The sequence below is a fragment of the Rousettus aegyptiacus genome, unplaced genomic scaffold (genome assembly GCF_014176215.1).
Source record: "Rousettus aegyptiacus isolate mRouAeg1 unplaced genomic scaffold, mRouAeg1.p scaffold_m13_p_2, whole genome shotgun sequence".
Classification (NCBI taxonomy): Eukaryota; Metazoa; Chordata; class Mammalia; order Chiroptera; family Pteropodidae; genus Rousettus; species Rousettus aegyptiacus.
In genome coordinates, this window is record NW_023416295.1 from 7727980 (window position 1) to 7754364 (window position 26385).

At 37.8% G+C, this 26385-nt stretch overlaps 1 protein-coding gene across 11 annotated transcripts in view; it reads left to right on the forward strand.

Annotated features, from left to right (window-relative positions):
- The first annotated feature begins 1685 nt into the window (after positions 1-1685).
- LOC107515045 (SPHK1 interactor, AKAP domain containing) overlaps positions 1686-26385 on the forward strand; it is a 123889-nt gene continuing 99189 nt past the window's right edge. For 10 of the 11 annotated variants that reach the window (XM_016153393.2, XM_016153405.2, XM_016153402.2 and 7 more), the window contains exon 1: positions 1686-1811. In XM_016153393.2, the coding sequence (XP_016008879.2) occupies positions 1780-1811 (32 nt within the window). In that variant the 5' untranslated portion in view covers positions 1686-1779. Of the gene's footprint in view, positions 1812-22749; positions 22962-26385 lie in introns of those variants that run through there. The other variant, XM_036236997.1, reaches the window with a different exon arrangement.

Sequence of the window (26385 nt, forward strand, 5' to 3'; positions counted from 1 at the left end):
TGTAGCATGGTACCACACTCGGGTTATTGGCATATGTACAGTCGAGACATAAAATATGTCCATAACCACGAGGATCTCTCGGGTTGCCGTTTTATAGACACACCTACGTCCCTCCTGCTCCCAGACCCTCCCCAGCAATTATTAATCTGCTCTGTTTCTATAATTTCATAATTGCAAGTATGCTATACAAATACGATCATACAAAAATGCAAATGTTAGAATTACTTTTTTGCAGTTACCATTATTCTCTGGGATTCATCCTGATTGTTGCCTGATTGACAGTTTGTTCTTTTTTGAGTAATATTCCATAGTATGGAGTTTGTTTAACCATTCACCATTTGTTGTTACTAGTTTTTGATTAATATGAATAAAGTTGCTATAAACATTCAAGTAAAACTTATGGGAATATAAGTCTTCATTTCACTAAAATAAGTGCTCAGAAGTTAAATTGCGGGTCATGTGGCTCTAACATGTTTAGTTTTTAAAGAAACTACCAAAATGCTTCCAGAATGACTTGTCCATTTCACATTCCCACCAGTAATGGATTAGTGAAGAGACACTCATTTTCTCTGCATCCTCACCAGCATTTGGTCTTGTCATTATTTTTATTTTAGTCGTGATAGGTGTATAGTGAAAGAGTCTCTCTCAGACCAAAAGTTTTTAAATTCAACAAAGTTTAATTTATGAAATATTTCTTTTAAAATTGTACTTTTGTTGTCAAGCGTAAAAATTTCTGCCTAGCCAAGGATCTCAAAGATTTGCTCCCAAATTTTGTACTGAAGGGTTATTGTTTTATATTTTACATTTCAGTATGAGATTTGGTCGAGGCCCGTTTTTTAAATTGTGTTGGTTAATGAAAAGGATCACAGTCAACAGCATCCGCACCTTAACAGTGATTTCCTACTATCGATATCTTTCTTCTTAAAACTATTTTATTTATTTATTTATTTATTTATTTATTTATTTATTTGCTCCTGGGAGATGCTGAAGCAGATGCCTCAGGGAGTTTGGTGACAGCCCTTCCTTCCAGGGCCTGGGTCCTGGCCTCTAATGGATGATGACTGTCATCAGTTTTGAGATCTCTGTGTGCACACAAACTGAGCGTGTCACAGTTAAGCAAAATGAGTTAGATAAAGAATTGTGAGAATTAAAAACAACGAGAAAGTCCAGGGAAAGGGGAAATAGTTGGGCGATCAAAGACCATTGTGACAGGGCAGAAGACACACAAAAATGAAATCAAGAGAGGCAGCCAAAGAAAGGAATGGTGAGAGACCCTTGGGAATACGGGCATCGGGCATCGGCAGGGGACCAGAGTGAATGAGGGGAAGTGTGTGTGAACGATTCGGGGCTCAGACTGCTGTCCCCAAGAGAGGAGGAGAGGGGAAGGGGCCCGACCGCGGGGCGGGGAAGGAGAAATTCCGTGGGAGTCACCCCTGCTGGGCACGTGGAGTGGCAGGGAAGGCTCAAAAGGAGCCTGTGGCGACTGAGGCTGGGGCTGCCGTGGAGGAGGGCTGGAGCTGGGCAGCAGAGCTGGAGCCTCGGCCAGGCCTTCTTGCCAGATTAGAAGGGGCGACGGGGAGGGACCTTCCAGAGGCTGCAGCGCGCGGCGCTTCCTGGCCGGGGAGGAGCGCGTCTCCGACCGCCCAGCGCTGTCCCAGCCCGCGCGTCTCTGACCCCGCGCGCGCCGGTCCCCGCGCTCCGGGAGCTGGGTCCTCACGCCGCGGAGTCCCCGTCCGTCGCCCCCACTCGCCGCCTTCCTTCTCTGCGCGCCCATCCGCGATGGATGGCACCTCCCTGCTTTCGGTACCAAGGTAAGACCCGCTTCCCCCTCTGCCCGACCCGATGCCCCTCGAACTCCGCTCTCCGCTCCCGGGTCGCTCACGAACTTGCCCTGCGGGCGCGGGAGAAGACCCGACCCCCGCGGACGGGACCGAGAAGGAGCCGGGAGACCGCACTTGGAATAGATCCATCCCCAGCTGTGCCAGGTCGCTTAGGAGACCGTGGTGCCTGTCAGCTGCCCCGCAGGGCGCGGGCGGCACGGGTCGGGGACCGCGCGGCCGCCTCCGGGGCCGGGGACTGGGGTCCGCTCTGCTGCGCGCAGCCGGGAGCCTGGAGGTTTCGCGCCTGGTGGGGCGGCGGCTTCCAAGGTAGGGACAAAAATAGGAGCGAGCGGGACTGGCGCGAAGTACCCCGCTTCTCCTCCATCTTGACCCGGGCGAGTGTCGGAGGTTGCTGGGGTGGAGACGCGATGGGGAGGTTGCCCCTTGTCCCCCCACCAACACCTGGACTGCGCCTGGCCGAGACCCGGGAGGGAGAACACTCGGCCGGCCCCGGTGCCGCCCGCCCCAGCTGTCCCCACACCCCGCGCCAGGCTGCGAGCCCCCCGCAACGCCTGCGGCCGCGCGCGTCCCCTGACCCCACCCAGCCGAGGGCCCCTGCGCCGGGAAGGTCACGGACGCCACCTTAGGCGCTGCCAGGTGCGAGCAACGTGTTTCCCCTGGTTCGCGTCTCCTCCTGTCTCTTTCTCTCCTTCTGCGATTTCAGACTCGGTCCTTTGCGAATTTGAGAAACTGAGATTTTTCTATTTCTACCCACATAAACCTCAGGGGTAAATTGAGGCGATAGCGCCGGCGGCGTTCCGCCAGCCGGGCAGGTGACTTCTGTGCTCTTTATACTGGGCGCGGAGCGGCCACACGGAGAGCAGAGGATGCCGCCGCTCGCAGGTCAAGGTGGCCCGCTGCCCCCCGCGCAGCCCCACTTTCTCCCAGGCCAGGGGCTGGGCGAGGATCATCTTGTCACCCCTCCTGCCCCCTTTTCCCCAGGCAAACGTCTAGGCAGCTTCCAGTCGAGAATGTCAGGCACTGAGATAAACATTGCAACCTCGCGTTCTCAGAGAGCAGCAGACCCCAGCATCCACGGGCTAGGGCGCACATGTAGCTGATACTACGTGGCCAAGGTGCCGCGGTGAGGTTGACAGTGGAGTGGAGGTGGCCGAGGAGGATGGAGACTGCTTTTCAAACGCATCGAAGGCTGCCATCTAGAGACGTGAAGTGTTTATATTCTGTAATGTCATAGAGCTTTCTCCACAGGCATCTCCTCTTTAAGCATCCCCTTGCTGTGGGGATAGCAAAGGGCTCTGAAAAAGCCCCTCCATGGTTTCTACTCTTGGCCGGAAGCAGTTCTCAAGTGAAAAATCTCTAACCCTAGGGCCAAACAAGGTCAAACCACAGCTAAGTCTAGCCGTTCTTTCCTAATGCATGAAAAGGACAGTAAGAACCGCAGGAGGATTCTTTAAACTTAAAAACAAACAAACAAACAAACAAAAATAGTGCCACTGATTTTTAGATAAAAGGGTGAGGCGTTTTGAAAGTCAAACAAACTGGGAGTTCACTTTCTACACCATGAATTAAGGTCGTTGGAATTGAAACGGTAAACAATGTGGTTCCAACATTCCAATAGAGACATTTTTGATAAGAGATTGCTTACTTTAAACCCAGTTTTAAAGATCAATACTGTCCTTCCTGTATTAGGATTATATTCTTATTCAAAAGCTGGGACATTTTCCAAAATGTTAGAAATGCACATGTTAATAATTCCTTAAAATTATTTCTATCGTGGGATTGTGAAATGACCTTTTAGAGAGAGAGCAAACCAACTGCAATGAGATTGCTCTGTATCTTGTAGTAGCCTGTAAAAATGGGGAATATAGATTTAATGTCAGCTGAAGCCAATTAAACCTTTGAATATTACTGTTTATTCAACAAGACATGGTACATTTCCAAAAATCAATGTAGTAATTTGGCCATTTTATCGACATTCTTATTCATATAAAAAATTCAGCTAACTCCAATAAATGAGTTAATATGAACTATTTTATTAAGTACAAAAATAATTTCCTTTCTGTAATTTTAATTGGAAGTCAAAAAAGTAAATGAGAATTTTAAAAAGGGTATGTAGAAATATATTAGTTATACCATTTGTCTCAAAACTTTGAAATATAAACAATTTATGGCTATGTAAGCTTTTCAAGAAAATGGCAGTGATAGGGAAAAAAATCATTATCAATCCAGATTTGTGTTGCCTAAACTTGAAATGAAATAAAATTAAGTTGGTGATTATAAATCACTATTATTCTTAAGTATTATAAAGCAATTTAAGACATTCTGTTTAACACTTGGACTAAAAAAACAAAATGATTTAGTAACATGTTAAGTTAATTACAGAATTTTGGGTATGTGCTGGCTTTTAGATTTTAAAATTTTCAATGACTCAAAGATATAAATGACTGGAATTTTAATCAAACAGTGTTCAGTGAAGATTAATTTCAAAAATTTATGTGATTCACATACTTGAAGCATGGATTTTAAAAAAGGAATTATTGATGGTTCTTTGAGTTATTATATTACCTTACCTCTGTGAAAGCATCGATTAGTTTTTACTTTGAATATTTTCCTTTTCAAACGTACAGTATATTGTGTGGGTTATATTATAGATTTCTTAAACTCACTGGTTATTAAAATTGGAAGGCATCTTTAATAAGGAAGTTGAGCTGTAGAGAGATGTTAGTTGCACGATAGAACCCAAGTGTTTTCTGGCTAGTATTCTAGGAAAAAAAAAAAAAAAAACGATAACAACAACAAAGACATTATTTTGATCTCAAAGTTTTGGTAGAGATTCTTTAGTCGTCTATTTTACAGGAAATTTACTTGATTTGCCAAAGTCACACAACTAGTTATTATGGAAATAAACAAGAACCCAGGGACTCTCATCCAGTGTGTGTTATTGCTGCGGCATGCTGTGCCACAATCCATTAGTTACCCCTTACGGAAGAAAAGTCCATCCCACTTATATTGGTACCTAGTGTGTGGATAAGGCTTACTTTCTATCAAGTGTTATCCCATATATTAAATTGTTTGATGATCACATCCCTGTGAGTTAATTATGATGAATATAATCATGTCTACTTCCTAGGTGAAAAAATTTGAAGCAAAAGGAAATTAAATGAAGAAGATAACTAGATTTAAAAATCCACACAGACGTATGTAGCAGAGCTAGGTCATCCACAAAGGTCTTCCGGCTTCAGGTTCAGTTTTCTTTATTGTATTTATTGCAAATCCACACACTATTTCAAATGGGCAGGTGGGGGGTGGAGATTCTGGTGCACAGTTTGGACAGACACTGACGTCATTAGAACACGTGGGGATAGCCGAAAAGCAAGATCAGTTTTTGAAGCCTACAAGAGCTGAAAATACCATTTTTGCAAACAGAAATAATTTGTCACTTTCACCATAGTTAAGCCTGAATTCGAAGTTTAAGAAAGAGGACTTATTTCCTACATCCCTTGCATTTTTTTTATATTACATGCTTTTATTCTTTTTGTTGCGTTTGGCTTGCTGGATTCTATTATCATAATAAGGTTTTTATATGGCACTTGGAATGAGAAAATCCTTAAAGATGAACTTTTGAAAGATTAAAGTATTTTGATTAGATTCAAAACCTTAGTTTACCTAGCAACATTTCACTAAAGCTCACCAAATCCCAAGGGTTTTGTCCCTAAGAATGTTAATTCTGGCAAAAACCATCTGGATTATTGTTTAACAGAGTAAACTACCTAATATTGTAAAGTAGACTAAGGTTTGCCATCAATAAGTTTTTACTGAAAGGTCATCTCTTTTCGAATTTATAAGGAAGGAAAAATTTAAGAGTCCATTGACTTTCCTGTGTCCTGTTTATCAAAAACTCAGAAAAGATTAATCCATCACTCCTAATCAATTGAAGGTCAGGGACAAATATCAGATACTGTCTGAAGGGTAAATTTAAGATCATTCTCTGTCTTGAAATGCACGTTCTCTTTAAGACCAAAGCTTACATGGTCGCATCCTTCCAGTTTGTAATTCTCAGGAAATACTGCCCAAGAGGTGCTATTTCCTATAGAGAAAGAACGGAATTAGGGCTCTGAGATACCACATTGCCGAATGGCAATAGGTACCTGCAGAAGAGATGGAATCTCTGAAGGCGATTCCCATGTAAACGACATTCTGCAAAGTCTTGGAGCTCACCATTGATGCTACATTTCACTCACTGACACATTTCAGGACCCTTGATCTGCATCCACATGATTCCTTTACTAAAATATGTATCTGCTACCAAATAATCCATTTGTAAATGAGCTGTTAGAATTCATCTTCATCACGGGGACTGCCTTTGTCTAGTACTATTCATTTTAATGAAGTTTAACTCTGTGTGTGAGAATTACAGCTGCAGAGACTTGTCAGGAGGAAAAGAGGAAAAAGTCATACCTTTGATACTGGGAGACCCGACATTAAACTCTGTTCTGAAACTAATGTGAGTGACCGCCTGGGCGGACTGCCTGGGCGAGTTGTTTGAATTGTCACTCCTCTGTCTCCTTCTGGAAATAATGCCACATATCTTGCATATACTGACCTTCCAAGTCCTTTAACTTCCAGCCTTCTGTAATGCCACGGCCTTTATTGTAGCAGTGACCCTCAGTTAGACATAATATGAACATCTCATTCTCTTGAAAGTGATGGGTGAAATCAAAACATTTAAAAGACTCGAAGCAAAACCCATCCAATGGTAAGCCCAATATAGAGAGCGGGTTGGTTTGTTTTTAATGACCCATCTCTTCTTGGTTCCTTTCCTCCCATAGGTAGAACTCGTAGTGCTCAGAGAAGATGTAATAAAAGCTTGCTCTTTTCTAAAGAATATATAGTACAGTGATTAAGATCCTAGTTCTACCAATTAGTGGTTATTGGTTCTCTTCCCCGGGAGCAAAATGCTTATCCTCTTGCTGACTTATTCTTGTCTCCTACAAAATGTGAACAATAAGAGCACTTTAAACACTTAGAAATGTTGTTGGGAGTAAGAATTGATGTGAAATACAAGGAGCGGTGAACCTGTAGCTATTACTGCCTGTCATACTCAATAAACTCTGAATGTGACTTTCGTGACAGGTTTTCAAAATCAAAGCCCGCCTATCTCAGACATGAAGTCTGCTTTATCTAATATTAGCATGGCTATTCCAACTTTCTTTTGGTTTACCTTTTCCATCCTTTTTGCTTTTAATCCACCTGAGTCTTCACATTTAAAGTTGTTTCTTATAGACAGGATGTTCTGTCTTGCTTTTTTATATCTCACTTGACAATCTATTTCTTATAATAAGAGTGTTTAGATCACTCAAACTTATTATGATTCCAAAAAGTTTGGATTAAAATTTATCAACTAACTAGCTATTTTCTGTTTGTGCTATCCATTCTTTGTTCCATTCTCCCCCTTTTCTGCCTTCCTTTGTGATACATGATAATTTTTAAACGATTCCATTTAATCTCTATTTATATTTATTTATACTTTTTCTAAAAATTTGTAGTTTCCCTAGAGTTTAGAATATATATCTTTCATTAATCTTTGTCTGCCTTCAAATCATAATATATTATTTTGCATGCATTCATAAGGTTCTTACGAATATATATTTAATTTCTCTTCTCTGGTCCTTCATACCGTTGTTGCTATATATTCTATTTTTATGTACGCTGTAAACATTATTTATTACTAATGTGTTTAAACAGTCAAATATTTTATTGTAAATAAGAATTGTAAATAAGAAAAAAATTATTTGCCCTCATTTATTCAATCTCTGACGTGTGTGTGTGTGTGTGTGTGTGTGTGTGTGTGTGTAGAGCCAAGCTTCTGTTTGATATTACATTTCTTCTTTCCAAAGAACTTCCTTTAACGTTTCTTGTAAGACAGGTCTGCTGGAAATGTATTCTCTCAGTTTTTATTTGTCTGAGAACATTTATTTTTCCTTTACTTTTTGAATCCTACTTTTTATGAATATAGAGTTCTGGTTGACAGCAATTTGTTTTCTTTCATTGTTTTTAAGATGTCATTCCTTCATCTTTTGGCTTTTATGGTTTCTTCTAAGAAGCTGTTTCAATTCTTATCTTATTCCTTTCTATGTCATGTGACATTCCCCCCTGCCTGCTTTCAAATTTTTTTTTTTTTTTGTCTCTTGTTTAGAGCTGTTCAAATGTGATGCGCCAAGGGGAGAGTGTGTGTATATGTGTGTATTTATCCAGCTTGGTGTTCTCTAAGTTTCTTGAGTATGTGGTATGGTGTTTGTTACTAATACTGAAAACAAAAATTCATCCATGACTTTTAATATGTTGCCTACCCTGTTCTCATTCTCTCTTTTCCTTTTGGAATTCTGATTGCACATATATTAGAATACAGCTTTTGGATGCGCTCTTCTGTGTTAGGTTTTTTATTTTTTTTTTTCTTTTTCATTTGATTTTTCTCCTTTTGTTTCCAGGTATGTAATTTGTATTGACTTGCCTTTAAGTTCATTGATTTTTTTTTCCCTCAGCTGAGTTGATTCTACTGAAGAATTTGTCAAAGACATTCTTCATTTATTAAGAGTATTTTGCATTTCCGCCATTTGATTTTTTTTTTATTGTTCTACCCCTCTGCAGAAATTACCCATGAAAGCTTGCATGCTATATACCTTTTCCATCAGAGCCATTCAAATAATTACTATTTTGTGTTCCTTGCCAGATACATCTGTGTCATAGTCGAGTCTGGTTTTATTGGTTGCTTTGTCTCTTAAAATAGTTTTATTTTTCCTTGCCTTTTCACATGTCCTATAATTTTTTTTTAATTAAAAGCCAGATATCGTGTGTAGGGCAATCAAGTTTCCCTAAGTGGAAACTAGAAGTCAGTGCTCTTATTTTCTTCCAGTTTTAAAGATGAAGAAACGTAGGTTCAGAGAAGTCAAGGCCACTCCATGTGAATGATAGAGTCAGAACTCGAACCCTACTTTTCAAACTCTTAAATCTCATTTTGTCTAATTACATCACTATTCCCCTCTCTTTTTAGAGCATGCGCATTCCTGCTCCGGAGGTCCCCAAGGCTCGTATTTGTGCAACTCTGCTTCATTTATTTCAGATACTTTTGACGTCCTATTCCATGAACGTTACTGAAGCATATGTAATGATGAGTGAGAAATGGTTCTTGCCCTGATGAGTTTAGTATATAATTTTAACATGCCATTTTTCCCCTGAATGCCTTTTGATTCAATCTTTTTCAAAACATGGTCTCTGAATCAAAACCAGCTACAAAGACAGGTGCATGCTATGAGAGATTTTTGACACAAGTACAAGAAAGCAGTGGAAACCTAGTGGAAACATTTTTGATAGAAAAGATCATATGATTTGAGAAAATTTTTCTATAAAAAATAATATGCAGATCAATGTGCTTATTTTTACTACTTTCATTTAAATACATATTACAGGAGCAAATTATTTAAACAGTTATGAGAACGTCTTAGAGTATCTAAGTAGCTCAGAAGTACAAACTACTTCAAAAAGAAAACATAAAGGTATTGTATTAATTTTCTATTTTGCTTTAACAAATTGCCACAAAATTAGTGGCTTAGAACAATACACATTTATTACCTTATGGTTCTGTATGGGTCTCACTGGAATGAAATCCATATGTAGAGAGGGCTGCATTCTTTTCTGGAGGCTTTGCCAGGGGATCTCTGTCTTGCCTTTTCCAACTTCCTTGCCTCATGACACTCTTCCTCCATGTTCAGAGCCAGCAAAGCCTTCTTACATCGCATCTCTTTGACTTCTGACCTCTTACTGCCTCCCTCCTCCATTTTAAACTCTGTCGATTGTGTTGGATCTATTCAGATAATCCAGGATAATCTTCCTATATTGGGGTCAGCTGACTTTAATTTTGTCTTGCACCTTGATTCTGCTTCACCATATAACATAACAACATATTCGCAGGTTCTGGAGATTTAAACATGGACATCTTTGAGGGGCCATTATTCTGCCTACCACAGCATGGCTCTCAAATAGCATTTGAAATTCTACTAGGAGTGCGTTCTCTCTTTCTCTTCCTGTCACCCTCCCTCCTTCCGCCTTAAATAAAGGGGAAGAGTGACAAGACTATTCCTCCACTGCAATATGTTACTCATTCAGTGTAGCTGAGCTAAAACAACTACCTGATTCCTGAAGCTTATTCAAGAATATAAAGCCATCACAGAGTGGACCTGGAGACCCCGCAGGCTTCACTCTTCGACACTTCAGTTTGTTGCAGTGGTCATGAGTGAGAGTCAGCAAATATTTCCAATCATGCTTCTGAACATAGGGTAGCATTGCACTTGCTCATCTCCTTGGTACAAGGCATGGCCATGTGACTTGCTTAGGTCACAATGCAAAGTGTGCAGAAGGGGTGTGCGTCTCTTCCAAGTGAAAGTTTTAAAGAGGCTATGTGTGATTTGCTTCATTTCTCCTGCTGTCTACCATGGCGGATAACAGATTTTACTAGTGGCTGCTCCAACAGCCTGAGTTTCATCACGAACACAACTGGAAGCAAGAGCCCTCAGCCAGTCCATGATGGACATGTCGTAAGAGCAAGATATAGATTTTCGTGGTTTTAATCCTCTGAGATTTTGGAGTTGTCTGATACAGCAGCACAACCCAGCCCATTGTACCTGACCCCGCTGCCTTCGGAGTTGAAACGGTAGATGGTCTGTCTGATAGGCTGTCGACTGGCTCATGAAGGTTTCCAAGGGACTGCACAGAATTCCCTTACTGCTGTCATCTTTGACAGTGCCTCGTCACTAACAGTATATTCCAGGATGTAGTGAGATGAGGACGGGGTTGGAGAAAGGGCAGTTGGAACCCACCCTGACCAGTCGTTGATGCGTTTGGGAAGCAGGCCCAGTGGACCAGCTCCGGGTATCAGCAGTAGGCACTGCAGGCTGCGGTCTCTTTCTCCGAGGCACGTGGAGTGTGAACTGGGACTCACGACATCCTAATAGCAGTTCGCACATTTCCATGTCACAGTCTCACACAGCTGCTGCTATTTAGGGATATAATGGTGAATTAACTTACACAAATTCAATGCTTCGTATTCATTTTCTTTTTTTTTTATTTCTCTCGCTCATTAAAAATACTGTAAGCTATTTAATTTGAATACTGTGTTACATATTGTACATTTCTTTCTAGTACACACACACAAGTAACTAAATAAGACTTTTCCAAAAAATCCAACATGCCATAATTTATAAGCCTCTTAAGGGATTTTCAAAGGTCATTTTGACTTCATACCATTTTCAAGACAGGGAATGACATTAGACCTGAAACCTCACATTGGATGTTTTTAATGTTGCACAATGATTGGCAAAACCCTGATTTTGGTAGCATGTCAGCACGAGAAGGGGAAGACTGCAGAATTGGTCAAGACGCAACGCAACTGAGCAGACGCTCGCTCTCTCCTGATACCTTCAAGATTCTGGCATAGAGAAGACAGAGTTCCTGCTTTCCTTGCATATACCCTCAGGGCCAGTTGGGATTTTGTGGGAAAGGAGACAAGCTAGGAGTAGATATCCAGCACACACAAACTTTAGTTTTTCTTTTCACTTCCTGAGTGGCTGCTTGAGAGAGGTCTCTTGAGAGAGAACCTAAGGATGAACCAAAGATCAGTTCTCTTATTTGATTCTCAGCAGCATTTGACATGATTGACAGATGACCCTCAGCTTCTTAAAACAATTTCTCCCTAATGAGAATTGTACCTATAAAATACACCTTTTGAAATCTCAAGTGCTTTGTGTAAGTTAAACAACATACTTAATTGCCTTTTGTCTTAGAAACCTATAATTTTGAACATAATAAGAAAGCAGTAAGTGACTTTTGATAGGTCGTGTCTATAATAGACTTATCCATTCATTTACAGTTTGAATAGCCCATTTAAGTTAAAGCATTTATCTGGGTAATTGAAACCAAAAATAAAATTAATATAAAAATAAATAAAAGATCAAGAGAAATCATTTTTTAATATGTGAAATCTCAGCCTACACAATGTGCTGATTGATGATTTGTTCACTCAGTATAACCTGACAATTTTTAATTTTTACTGCTTTTTTTCTCAATGACTCAACAGTGCTTCAATATAGCAATTAAAAAGATACATACACTTTTCTTGTGTGATTTTCAACAGGTCAGGGATCTAATTTGGCATTCTGCTAAACTATTCATCTTCCTCTTTTGCAATGGTGGGAAAATATGGTGATTTCGTTGGCTCATGTCATTTAGAAAATGAGCTGCAGTTTTATTATGTTAATTGCTATAAAAAAGAAGTGTCCAAAGAAGAAGTTCAATTTCTAGAGAACATGTCATCCAGAGAAGCTGTCACTCCCACCTTAATTCTACTCAGCCCTTGTAGATCACAGATATTCTTCATGAAGGAAAAGGAGTATGGTCGAAATATTAATAATGACATGGATTTCTGCCTGGTCTGAGATATTTTCCATATGAGAGGTAATATTCCATATTAAAGAAAGGGGCAGGAAAGGTGACGATCCAGTCCAAGCTTTAACCTTAAAGGTTATGTGTGGGACGTGTGTGGATGTTCAAGAGTCGGGGAAAATATGGGGGAGGGTTTATACTCTTACCTGAAAGGGGAGCGTGCACCCTAGTGACCTGAATGCCGTCTTCATCATTTGAGGATAATTAGAACCTGGAAAGAGGCACATAAAAGAAATTCACTACAAAGAGGACCAAATGTCATTAAATAGTGAACAAAATTAATACATTTGATTGGGACTTTATCCTTACAAATAATAAAATGTGTAAAACTTAGTTCATTTTATCAGTATTTTAAAGATAAATATAAATATGTATTATATAATAAAATAATGAATTAAGTGTTGATTGGATTGGTAAATCATAATTATTTCTTCAAAACTGTATGTTAACATGGCACTTTTTCTCACAAGATCATAGAGTGTCAGTCCTGTAAATACATTCAGCGGCCTCATCAATTTTGCCAACTCTCCCTTTAATTCTTTGATTTTCGAATACTCCTGCGAAGGACCTCTCATGCCATCATCCTCATCGATTTGCTCTTCTTCCAGTATTAACTGATTTCACTCTGCCACACTCTCCTTCAGTGATGGTTTGACATGTGATAAAGCATTCTCCAACATCATTTTTTTCTCCTTTCTAAATTCCTACATCGTCTGCCAGATTTACCATTTCCATTGATTAGCGTTCTATTTAAATAAAAGTCACAGATCATTAACAGGCAGCAACCACCAAAGGTGCTGAACACTGGACAGAGATAAACACTCAATTTAATGGAGAGAGATCATCAGCGGACGCTAATTATTAGCAATCAGTCCATTTGCTTTCTTATACAGTCTTGTAACTGCAGGGTCTGACTAATGAATAACAAAGACACTTGTTCTTTGGAGTGACAATTCCCAATGGCTTTAAGTTTACTAGATTTTCTACAGGGAATGACACTGCTGAAAATCTTTTCCATTTTCACAAACATTACCTGTAGATGAGCAAATTATCTAATGAGGCAATGCAGGTGCAATTGAATGTTTTGAAAACTCAAACTTCTGGGAAATTTTCCACCATAGTTAAAGTTACAGAGATCTTTCCATTTTCAAAATACCTTACAATCGTTAGTCTATTTTGAATGCATAGATAGTAGTTTGAATTGAATGTATGCCACAGAAAGATATCAGACCCTCCATAAGAATCAATCCCCTTCTCTTCCTTTTATATAAGACCACAATTTTGCTCAAAGTCTTAAAGGCAGGAAGTAGGTCAATTGGATTAAAACCATGCAATGGGTCTTCTGACTGTCTGGGGTGACTAGGGTCCCAGTGCGATGGATCCAGCCTAATCCCTGGAGTCACTGAATCACTGATTTCCTGTAGCGGGTCCCACATGCCTCCGAGGTGAGTGAAGAAATGCCACCATGGAAAGTTGCTTCTTGATGGAGAATTGAAGTCAAATGTCAGAGAGATGTAAACCGTCGAAGAATACAGTTTAGTCATTCATTCATTTATTTAGATATTGACCCCTTACTGTATGCCTGATAATCTCAGCTGGATGTGCAATAACACACACAAATAAGGCCAGTCCTATCCTTATGGAGCTTCAAAACCAGCGGACAGAAGGGCATAATTAAATAACATCAGAGAATATATAGCAAATTGACACTTGTGCTCCAAAGGAAAAAGAACTCGGTCTCTGGGAACATAGAACAACAAATAGAACTTAAATGGGAACTTAAATGAGACCTTCCAGGCATCTGAACAGCATGGGGTGTTTAAACCACTCAGGTATGTGCCTGGAGCGCAGGAAGTAAGGAAGAACAGAAACCTGAAAGTTACACAGGAGCCAGAATATGTTAAGCCTTGGGGGCCACTGGGTCTTCATCCAAAAAATAAAAATAAAAAATAAGGATGTTTTTGAAGTTTTGCAAGCTAGAAGCCCTAATTTAGATCATGCATATAAAGGAAGTAGCTTAGTGCCTGGCGTGTTTTAAATGTTTCATAAACAGGGGCTCTTATTGTTGCTTATTAATTATAATTTCAAGATCGTAACACTTGGACACAGAGGTAGGGAGGGGAATAGAGAGCTAAGATCACGGATCATCAGAGGAGGATTGTGCAAAAGCGGCAACTTGTCATTAAGAGGACACTTTCAAAGTATTTCTTGAACTTTGAGTTTGCTACACAAAAACACACTGAAACGTATCCAAAAGGTTGGCCACAGGTCATGCAGACAAAGAAAGCAACCCAGAGGGTCGCAAAGGGCTTCTTCCTGGCATTTGTGGAGATGTTACTGTGTCCTCAACTACACGGCAAGCAAGGAGCCACACGGCCCAGACCTGGTGCCGCACGCTTTTCTCGCTTCCAAATCTAATCCTCTGGAATTTTTGTTCTTTCGATAGTTTTCTTATTTTCCCGGTGGGCTCCATGCTCACTCTGTAAAACTGGCAAAGGAATTCAGCCTCTTGGTCTTTGGTCTTTCTTACTCCCTAGGACTTACTTTAAACTTGCTTTTGGTTCTTCCCACACCCGGCTAGCTACTTCAGCCACCCCCAGCCTGGAGCTGGGTGTGGTTGGCCTTTTGGCCCTATTATAAGGGGTAAAATAACAGAAACTGTATTGAAAGAAAAATTAAAATGCAATCTCAGTTATCTTGCATGTATGTATTTTAATTTCACATGGCCTTCAAAGGTCTGAAAAAGAAGAGAGTAGGTGAAGAATGCCGTCAGTGGACAATTCGGACAATAAATAGGAAATCGTCTGAGAGGATGATGGACACTGGACATCCGTGCTGATTAAATTCACTAGATAATTTCTCGATTCTCACTGTTGCCTCGCTTCGGTGCACAGTCATGGAAGAAACGAATCTGCGAGCGTGACGTCCATTCTGCTGCGTAATTTCTGACCTTTTGCAGGTATATCCGTCATAATTAGCTTCGCTAAAGTGGGCAAGCTGTTGTGCCCCTGGCATTTCCACATCGGCCCTGCGCATTTTGCAACAGGCTAATAACTGTGCCTCAGTAAGAATCAACACTGTTTAAAATTTGGTTCCTTGTTTTTCTTGGTAACTTTCCTTTTAAGAACCATAGATTTTCAACCTAAACAACTGTGCTCTCCTGCAGCCGTCTAAATTGTCTGTAAAATATTTCGGCCCAGGGGTTTATTTCTAAGCCTCTCTAATGAAGGCTTTCCTAGCAATTGGCAAACAGTCCCACCCAAATTCCAGTGCTCTCTGTAGGCCAATCCTGCCCTTAGGTACATATTCTGCTCTCTAGCTTTCTCTCTGCCTTTTCCCCCAAATAGTACCTCCTTTACCTCCATATTAATAGGCCAGAGTAATAGAAGCCCCTGCAATAAGGCAAATAGAATTCCTCTGAAAGTGATTTTATAAAAAACAAATATAAAAAGAGAATGACAGATGTTCTATTGTTAATTATCTAGCTGTTTCATTCTATTCTTATCAACTTCTGCTTTCTTCGAGACTGAGTAGAAAACCCTGAAATATTCAGATATATATTCAATCCTTCAGATCATTCAGATATTCTTTTCCTATGATATCCAAAATACAATTCTTTGGGAACATGTCATTTACTTCTGGTGCTGTGTAGGCCATCCTTTATAATGAATGAAAACAATCGCGAGGCATGGAATTGGAAGATTTGGGTTTAAGATCATATGCTTTGATATATCGTGTGGCTTAGGGAGTTATTTAACTATATATTAATGTTTCCCGACCCAGTTCTCATAATTTGTATGCAGAAAAAAAATAGGCAACCTATGTGAAAATATTCACTTTACAAGAATAGTACTCAAATGTTATTTTCCTGGTGGGCTCCTAAATCTCTTAAATATTTTACTACGTTAATCACTTAAATATTTTACTACCTTTATCTCTTAAATATTTTACTTTTATATGTTGCTTTTTTATCACTCTCCTCCAAAAGACATAAATTCCATGAAAGCGAGGACTTTGTCTTATTTACTGTGGTATCTTGAGCACTGCACACAATGCTTGCTGCTATTTATTGAAATAATAATATGCATGCAGATTCCAACTTAGTTTTATGATTGCTTAGAAAGGATTCTGTCCTTTCTGCTTTTTCAGCTTACAAAGTGGCTGATGGAAGGCTAACCCATTGTTAGAAAAAATCCCATTTTGATTGAGCATTTCAGAAGAAATTAAATGCTTGTATGCTTCTAGAAAATCTTGCCATAGAAACCGAGACACTCAGAAGGAAATCTGAATCAATGACCAGAAGGGCTGGCATATATAATATGATGATTTATTGATGTTAGACTTTGCAGGTATAATTTTGGCTGCAAGGATAAGTTCTGTTCTATCCGTAGTGAAGAAGAATTGGGCTGTTCAAGCGATCACACAGTACACATTGGGAAGACTGATGTCATTAAGACTTCATCATGATTCCTCTTTGGAGTTTTATCACAATTAGGATGTAGCTACATTTCAGATGCGCATGTCGGCTTCTTGGGGAAATGATAATTCAGACACTACGAAAGTATGTATAAAAGATAGTAATCATCTCAAAGTAGGTCTTGAGGTAGGGGGAATGTCTTTTTCTCTTAGTTGGAGTATTTTAACTTAAATCTTTCACGAAGGAAGAGGTTTTCTAACCGTGGTGATTTGCTATATAGGACACATTCAGTTCCACTCTGCCAAGAAACAAGCTAATAAACCCATAACCTGCTGAGTCTGTTCCCTGGGCTCCTAAACTTTAAGGCTTTGCTTTCCCCTCTTTGTCTTTTCCAAAAAGAAGTTCTATTGTCTGTTTGCAACCATGATTTGCAAAAAATATTACGTTTACAGGATTTCTCTCAGAAATATGTTTATAGCACTTTTGAACACTTTAGAAATGAGAAAAACTGTTCCAAGGCACTTAGCAGCCTGAACATCTTTTACATCATCTTTCTAGATGGATTTGCTCAGTTTCTGCTCCTGGTCCCCTTTTCTCAGGGGCATCTAATGAGGCAACAGCATAAACCTGCTGTGTCAATGGCTCTATTGTCCTAATAATGAGACAGCCTCAGTGAAATTCCGTGCCCCGTTTCCCCTACAAAGGGTACGGTGTGATTTCCAAATACAAGTCAATGTTTCTCGAATCTTGGCTATTTGGGAATCTATAGAGTTATAAAATCTGAAATGCATATTTATATCATATTTACTTTAAGATTTTTTAGTAACATTCTCATGTTGCTATAATTTGTATGTGGCATAATATCGCATTGTGATTAAAAGTAGTTGCATATAGATTGTAGATATTTAATAATCTGTGTTCTGAATACTTTATTCTTAATCATCTACCAAAAGCGAAGGATTCTTACTCTGTCATTTTTTTTACTCTCAGAAGTAGCTACCGCTGAATGAGTGAAAAAGTATTCATTGCTAATGTTCTAATGGAGATTCTGGTCCCTGCTCTAGAACTTGATTTCATCTTCTGAAAGCAAATGGATTGAACAAAAGTAGCTTTAAAAACTAAATTTAAAAAATTATGTCAGCGAAACCTCAATAACTGAAATTAATTTGAATGAAAAAAATATAGTCGAACACTTTAATAATGCCTAATGGTACCTGGGAAAGGCACTTATACTTAGGAATATAACTTGCAGAAAAAGAAGGAATGTTGCTATGCCATTTGAAAAGTCGTTTTCTCAGGTGGTCTAAATAATGACCCTTGTAAATGGGTAGTTACCTTATACATAGTTTATAAATTGTGCAAGGATATAATCTAGCCAGTAATATTGATTATTTCAATTTCTGAAGTGCTGCCCAAATTAAAACTTTACAATTTTAAACTAAAAATTTCCCTTCAAATATAAAAGCTTAGAAGAATACTATAAAATCTCCCTAATAGTCTTTGCTCATTGACAATGTTTTACATGTTGACTTGGCTCATGGAAAAATGTAGATATATTTCTCTTCTGCAAGTTTAACGCCTTCAAGTATTATGGTTTAGGACTTAATAGGATGATCTGCACTTTGTCTGTCTTTTTATTAATTTATTGATTTACTCAATTTTTAGTTGAGTGAACTTGCGAGACAAAAGAAAGTAGGTATTTGATTCTTTTCTCCATTTTTGTATCATATTCTAAAACTTGATGATTTTTAAGTTGCTTTTTTCAATTAAACTCAAGTGAAAAGTCATACAAAAATTGATCATTCTACCTGCCTCTCCAAGATATTGGATTGTGCTACTCAACTTCCATTAGGATAAAAATGCTTTGTGAGGAAAGCAATTTAGATCTGGCAGGGAGGCAACGTGCATTCTGTTTTCATTCTGTATGTAAGTCACTTACCTAAGCTTTTGCTGCAAAATAAAATATACAAGCACAAATGACAAAGTGTCATTATAATAAATTTAAAACACAAAAAGTTAAGGTTTAATGAGATTATCAATAAGTTGTGTTTCACATATTGCATTTTCCCTTCCTGGATATTGTGATATGTTGTATAGAGTAAACTTCCTGTAAAGTATGCCTGCTTCCGAAAAGAGATTGTGTGCTATATCTCAAGACCATATTTTCTAAACTAAAAATCAAGAAACTTACTCTACCAACTATGGTCTTTTTTTTTTTTTTTTTTTTTGAAGCGCAGCTCAACAAATTATTCGAAATTAGGTCCATTGTGAAAATATAAGCTCTGTGGCCATGTTAGCAGTACATTAACCTTAAAAAAAAAAAAAATGAAAACAGTTTCACTTAACTACTAAGGGTGACATCAAATAATTATTATTATCATTGTTCTTTTTGCTATAGCTTGCTGCTATAGTGTGAGATGTCTGAGTAACTAGACATCTTTCGGTCACCTAATTATCCACTACCTTTCCATCCAACTCCTTCAATTCTTTATGAAAAGCTTTCAGGGGATACGTCAGTTCTTACTGATTGGCTCCTCTCCTCTGGTCACAAACATTATTAGCTCTCCCTTGTGCTATCCATATGTTTCTCAACCTTTAAACCCACTGATACTATTTTCTTCCTTCTGTGTGTCCTTCCTGACACCATCAGATAACTTTTAAAGGGCCATGAGTTTCAATTCCAGTAACCACAACAAAGTTATTCATCAATCCTCTTGCTGAAAATGACCTAAACTGCAAGAAAACATTTTAAAATTTACCAAAAGAATTGCAGATAATAAAAACTTATTAGCTAAATATCAATAGTTTATCAAAGATAAGTAGAAAATCTTAAAAGCAACCAGAGAAAAAGACACATTACCCTAAAAGCTAACAATTGATGTAACAAAATCAACAATGAGATTCCAAAGAAAATGAATTGATGTATTTAATGTATGAAAGATATAATCGCCAGTTTAGAATTCTATGCTCAGTGAAAATATCTTCCAAGAATAAAAATATTTTCTTAAGACAAAAATTGAGAGTATTACTTCTTGCTAAGGAAAATGATAGAATATTGACTTCAGGCAGATGAATGGCAGTCTAGATATGAGGTCTAAGATAACAAAAAAAGGGAAAAAAGAAGAAAACCTTTACGTGTTTAATAAATCTAAAGAAACATTTACTTTTTAAACAATATTAATAATGCCTTATGGGGGCTAAAAATGATTAAAATATGATGCAATCATACAACTTGGGAGGTTTCCATTGGAGTCAAGGTATTCTAAGATCCTTGCATTGACCAGGAAGTCAATAAAGATGTTGATTAATTTTATAATGTGTTAAAGTAGATATAGATATTATATATTTTAGAATAACTTCTAAACTACTCAAAAAATAACAAATCATAATTGATCTAAATGGTACAAAAACCAAAGAAGAGTTGGGACAAAATGAAAGTACATTTGAAGTGGTAGATATGGATCTGAATATATTAAAAGTAAATGGACTAAATGTTCCCAACAAAATGCAAAGAATATTATTTGGAGCTTTTTTTTTTAATCAAGAAAAGTAAAACATTTAAAGAATAAAATACTAAAAAGGATGGAAAAAGATGTACAATGAAATAGCTAACCAAGGAAAATGAATACAGCTTTATTATTATCAAGTAAAATGAAATTTAAAGCAAAAGAGCATTGCCAGAAGTTATCTCACTGCATAATAACAAATGTAGAATAACCAGAAAAATATATCATTTTAAATTTGTATTCACATATTAAAATGGGCACAAAATTAAAACAGGAAACATTAACAGAAATAGAAAATTATCCAAAAATATCAATATGAACTTAGAAAATTCGAATATCACAAGTAACTTAACTTAATATATATATATTTAGAAAACTACAACCAAACTTTGCAGAATACATGAAACATTTACAGAAATTGGCCATTCTTAACAAATACCAAAGATTAATGTTATGCAGACCATGATATCTGAGTAAAATGCAATTCAACTAAAAATCAATAATAAAAAGTAAATTAATTTTTCTATATGAATAGATATTAAAAATGCACTTCCAAATGTGGATCAAAAAAATTATAATGAAAATTAGAAAGTCATTTGAATTGAAGGACAATAAATATGCCACATTTCAAAACTTGTGGAATGCAGGTAAAGCTATTGTAAAAGAAAAATGTATAGCCTTAAAGGCATACTTTTTTTTAAAGAAAAAGTTAAAAATAATAGTAAGCCTTTATCTTCTGAGATTTTAAAAAGAATAAAATAGCCCCAAAGGAAGTAAAAGAAGGTAAATGATAAACAGACCAGAAATTAATACAATATAAAGTAAGCATATGTTATAAAGAATAGACAAATCAAAAGATGGTTCTTTGAAAAAGGAAATCAAATGAACAAATCCCAGTATACTAAATTTAAAATGGGATAACATAATCTGGGTACCAACCTGGCAAGAGAAGAAATGAAATACAATCAATCTCATTCATGATTATAGAGGAAAAAATCCCAAGCAAAAGATTAGCAAGCTAGGTCCCACAACATACAAAAAGGATAATACATTGTTATCAAATTGAGTTGATCTCAGGAATTCAAAACTGTTTAACATTAGAAATCAATTATTATAATCCATCAAATTAGTAATCTAAAAGGGAAAAAACAATATGGTTATATCAATAAATGCAAAAAGGCATTTGGTAAAATGAGACATCTTTTCATGATTAATAGAATAAAAACACTAAAATAATATAAATAGACCAGAATTTTCTTAACCTAATATGAAAAAAACAAACAAACAAACAAACAAAAAAAAAAACCCACAATAAACATAATACATAGCACTGTAACTTTAAGAAATGTTGCAGTACTCTGGTCAACATTTCACTGAAGAATGTGACCAATGCAGTAAAGCAGTAACAAGAAATAAAAGGTAAAAATTATGGACAAGAAGAAACCCAAACTCTCAACATTTGCAGTTTACTTGTGAGTATAGAAAAGACAAAAGAATCAGCAAATTATTGGAATTAATAAATGAGTTTAACATGTTTACTGAGTGTAAATCAAAACATACACATAAACTACATTTTTTCATGTGAGCCAGAAATAAAAAGTAAAATTAAAAAATAATTGTTTTATTTATTATCAATAAATATAAATTTTTCAGGACTAAATTTTAAAAAAGCATGAAGACCTTTTCCCTGAAATTATAATTCTTAGCGAATGACGTAGATTGGAAGTCTTCTGTGTAGTCGTCTGTTCACATCTGCCTCTCTACTCAGTGTACACCGCCAGGTATCTCCTTTGATACCTCTACTGTTTCACTGCCTTCATTCATTTCTGGCATCTTCATCCACACAGTAAAATTGTCTTAGCTTCTAATGATGTGCCAGTGACTACGAGCAATGGAGATGCAAAGGAAATTTCACTGACTCCTTCTCATTTACTTTTCCTATATTTATTGATATTATCTTTTTTTATAGTTATAGTTAGTTGTAGTTATAGTTATGGTTATAGTTATATATTTATAATTACAGTTAGTTATAGTTATATTTTTATAGTTATAGTTGTAGTTAGTTATAGTGACTTTGAGATTGATTGGAGGTAGTATAGTATTGACTTGCATTGAAAAAAAGGACTACAGAATGCCTACAGTAAGTGTTGTACAGAAACATAATTACGAGATATTTGAAGAAGCTGGAATAAATGTCCATAAAGACCTATTCTCGATTCTTATCTTAATATTAAAATAGTAAGCTTGAGAAGCACAGAGTGTACTCTTTACCTATAGATGCCCATAAACCTGCTTGGAAAGTTCTGAAATTCTTATCTACAAGATGTAAGTTACCCTTGATGTATCAAAGAGGTGCAATTCAATCAAAGACACAAAGTCAGCATGTTACCCAAGACAGGTGTCTGAAATTACACATGCCATCTTTGAACCCCTCTCAGTTATTTTTTCATTGTTACAATCTCATCATCTCGCTTCTTTTATTCTTTTTTAAAGACAGCCTGCTATGTGTCTTTCTCCTTAAATGATACTAAAACTTTGTTTCTTTTCCTTCCACCACTCTCCTTTCTTCCCACATCCACTGGTATTTGTAACCCCTTTGTTGTGGGTGTGGCCCTCTCCATCAGCCATGTGGGTAGTTGAACCGAATTCACCTACCTGCCTCTCTGTTGCCTTTCCCGCCAGAAGTCACTCCCAGGAATCCAGGTTGGTCGTGGGGGGTGGGGCCCAGGGGATTATACAGCCAAGTCATGACCACAGCTGCCTCTTTCATTCCAGCATCCCACGAGCCCCCTGTGTTCTGACCCTCAGCTTCTGATCCTAACTGCAGACTTCCTGGTTTATCACATCCCTTCCACCAAACTGCAGACCGTGCTGTGTACCTTTCCCGTTTTTACCGTCAGATGTTACCCCTCTGTGCCCCATCCCTTCAGGCCCCTTCCAGCCTCTTCTAGTTTGAATGACTCCAAGGCGTTATTGAGGGATTCGGCATCCAAATTAGACCGGTGGCAGGAATTCTTGGTTAAGCAGAACTATCCTCATCCCCGAAATCACAAAAGGAGCATGTTTTTCTATTCCACCCTCATGGAGGCTTAGGCCTGGCAGTGCGGTTGGTGACACTTCTCAGTGACTCAAGTTCAGCTTTTCTCGCAATGGAAATAGCCATCCAGCCTGGTGCGGCAGCCAGAGACACCTCCTCACGCTAACACTTACCGCCTGCCTGCATTGCTCTTCTCTGAGGCTCAGTGTCCCCATAAAATGGGGGCACCCTAAAGAAAAACAGTTCTTAAGAAGTTGAGACAAAAGAAGTGAGCATGAAGACAGCAGGACGTCTGGGAGAGAGCACAGACGGGGGTCAAGTTCATTTAGCTTTGCATTCCATACTGAGCCACTTGATTAATTGTGCAGCTGAGCAAATTCTTAACCTTTGAGTCTCAGTCTCATTATGAATATAATAGGCTAATACCATCTCCTTTACTGTGATGCTATAAGGGTCTGAAGTGACAAATGAACAGGTCCTATCACAGTGACCAGGGCAGAGAGGGTGCTCAGTGAAGTGTATCTATTACTATGGACTAAGAATCTCACCCTTCGACAACAACAAATCTTGTAAAGTAAGTAGTATTAGTACCATTTAGAGGGTGAAGAAACTGAAGCTTGGGGAGATTAAGCAACTTTCCCAAGGTCAAACTAGTAAAAATGACAGTTGGGACCCAAATCCAAGTCTTGTGACTTCTAGCACATGGCAATATTTTCACACGATAGGGCATAAGCAATTTTTAAAATTTGGACATATTTATATTAATGGCCTTTCAAAGTCCATATTTGTTTACTGTGTCGATGTCGTTCATTCTGCTGGTTTCAAATACTGCAATAATAATTTACATGAGTTTTGTCTCGATTTAAAAAAAGGCAGTCCCACTTATTGTGTGTATGGATTATTTCTAGCTATCTGGTCGTTTCACTGACATTTGTATGTCAGGACTGTAGACTCTCATAGACAAAAGCACGGAGTTAGAATGAAAAGATGACTTTTATCTGATAATTAAAAAGAAGCACTAAGATTTTTGAAAAGGTGCCATTTATCGACCCTTCCATATTTATTGGGCACTGACTAATGGGCAGGCTTTATGCTAACTGTATTGTGGGGTTCAATAATGAATTGGATGTTCTTTTTCACCTCAAGAACTAAATAACAAATTTGGAAATGAAATCTAGCAATATTAATTCAATCCCAGCTATATTGCAAAACACTTCTTTCAATATGAAATACAAGTGCACCTGAAAATAGAAATTGATACATATTAACATTGATAGGTAAAGCTATATTTACTAAATTGTGATTTCTACAAATATTGTCTCCAAGAAGAAAATAAGTCCAATAGCTTATGGAACCCTTTGCTATGAGAGCAGAAAAGATCTCTCCCAACCCTAATAAAATTATGTATCAAAGTGCTTTATTTCAAAGTGCAAAGCAAATTTTTTAAAATGTCAGGGACATTTGTTATTCGGAGGTTGCATAATCAAATATTTTCCAGGCCAGTACTTGTACCAAAAATGAGACTCACAAAGCATGCTGAATTTAAAGACGCCCCAAGTCCACCAAGTACTACTCAGTATAACCTAATTTAGCAATGTTTTAGGAGAAGACGAAAACTCAGAATTATTTAGGTGCATTCTTCCAGTTTTTAAGTGTTGGCCACTTATTTAAACTATTTTAATATTGTTCAGGTCAATATAGTTCCCAGTTAGTGAGTTCTGTTTATACTCTCATTGCTATTGGCCACTTATTTAAACTATTTTAATACTGTTCAGGTCAATATAGTTCCCAGTTAGTGAGTTCTGTTTATACTCTCATTGCTAGATGTTTTTAATGTAAAACTATACTTCTATTTTAAATGACATGCAACAAGTTATACTTTTTACTTAAATGAAAATGAATCGAGTTAATTGAACCATGTGGAAAGAATCTATAATTATAATGACATGGACTCCAGGTACATTGAGAAAAGCCATTTATTAAATTCTAGTACCCTTCCCAAAATGTCTGGGCAAGGTCATCTCCTCTTTTAAAGAGATAGTCTTCAACCTCATTTCAAAATACCGAGTGCTATTTTAGTTCTTCTTGGAGAGCTTCCTATAGGCTTTGGATATTTTTTTTTTTTTAAGTCTAATATCCCCACTGAAGAGCTCGATGAAATTCTCAAAACCATTGAGGTTGTTTAAGAAAAATGAAGCCATCCGCGTGGGCCATCCTTACCCATCGGGAGAGCAAGTGTTACTTTGAAAGGATATGTTTTTATGGTGTGATGATGTTGTTTTAAACTGTGTCAGTAACTCCATCCCCCGCAAGCTTCTGCTCTTCTGAGTAAACTCTCATTATCCCCAATGAGAAAAGCCCTCGCTCCATACGATGGTCCAAGTTCAATTCCATTTTACCAGTTATCTACATAGACCGCTGAAACACTCCGACAGCCTCACCGCCTAGAGACCTAAGGCAAGCAAGATGCAGGCTCATAGAACATGATCTGCTAAGGGGTTCTTTTCCGGCAGCGCTAACGCTTCCCTGTGGGAAGTCGCTCTGAGTCGAAGGCAGTATTTTCTGGGTTTGTTTTGATCGCCATTTTCTGAGTTTGTTTTGATGGCCATCATGTCAGCCCAGTTTCGGTGCAGCAGCTGGATTATCTGTCACATTTGGTAGGACCCACGAGAACTGAACGCTCAAGTGGTTACCTATATGTCAAGACTGCAAATTTCATTTGATTTTGAAGGAGTTAGTTGTTTAATAATCAGGAAAATTCCTCATAGCTGTCATTCTAATAGAATTTTGCATTTCCAGATTTTTTCATTAGCATTAGATTCCCAACACAGAGATTACACATTTTTAAAGATCTCTTTCAATCACAAAAAAATTACAAGCTCAGTGCAGAGAGTTTAGAAAATACAGAAAGGAATTATAAAGAAAACATCAGAAATAACCCTATCAGCTATTAACATTTTCATGATTTTATGCACATGAAACTATGTATACATTTATGTTTTAATCAGTTCATTCATTTAACATTTACTATATGCCAGGCATCGCTCTTAGACTGGGAACGCATAATGAAAAACCAAGGGAGAGCCCCAC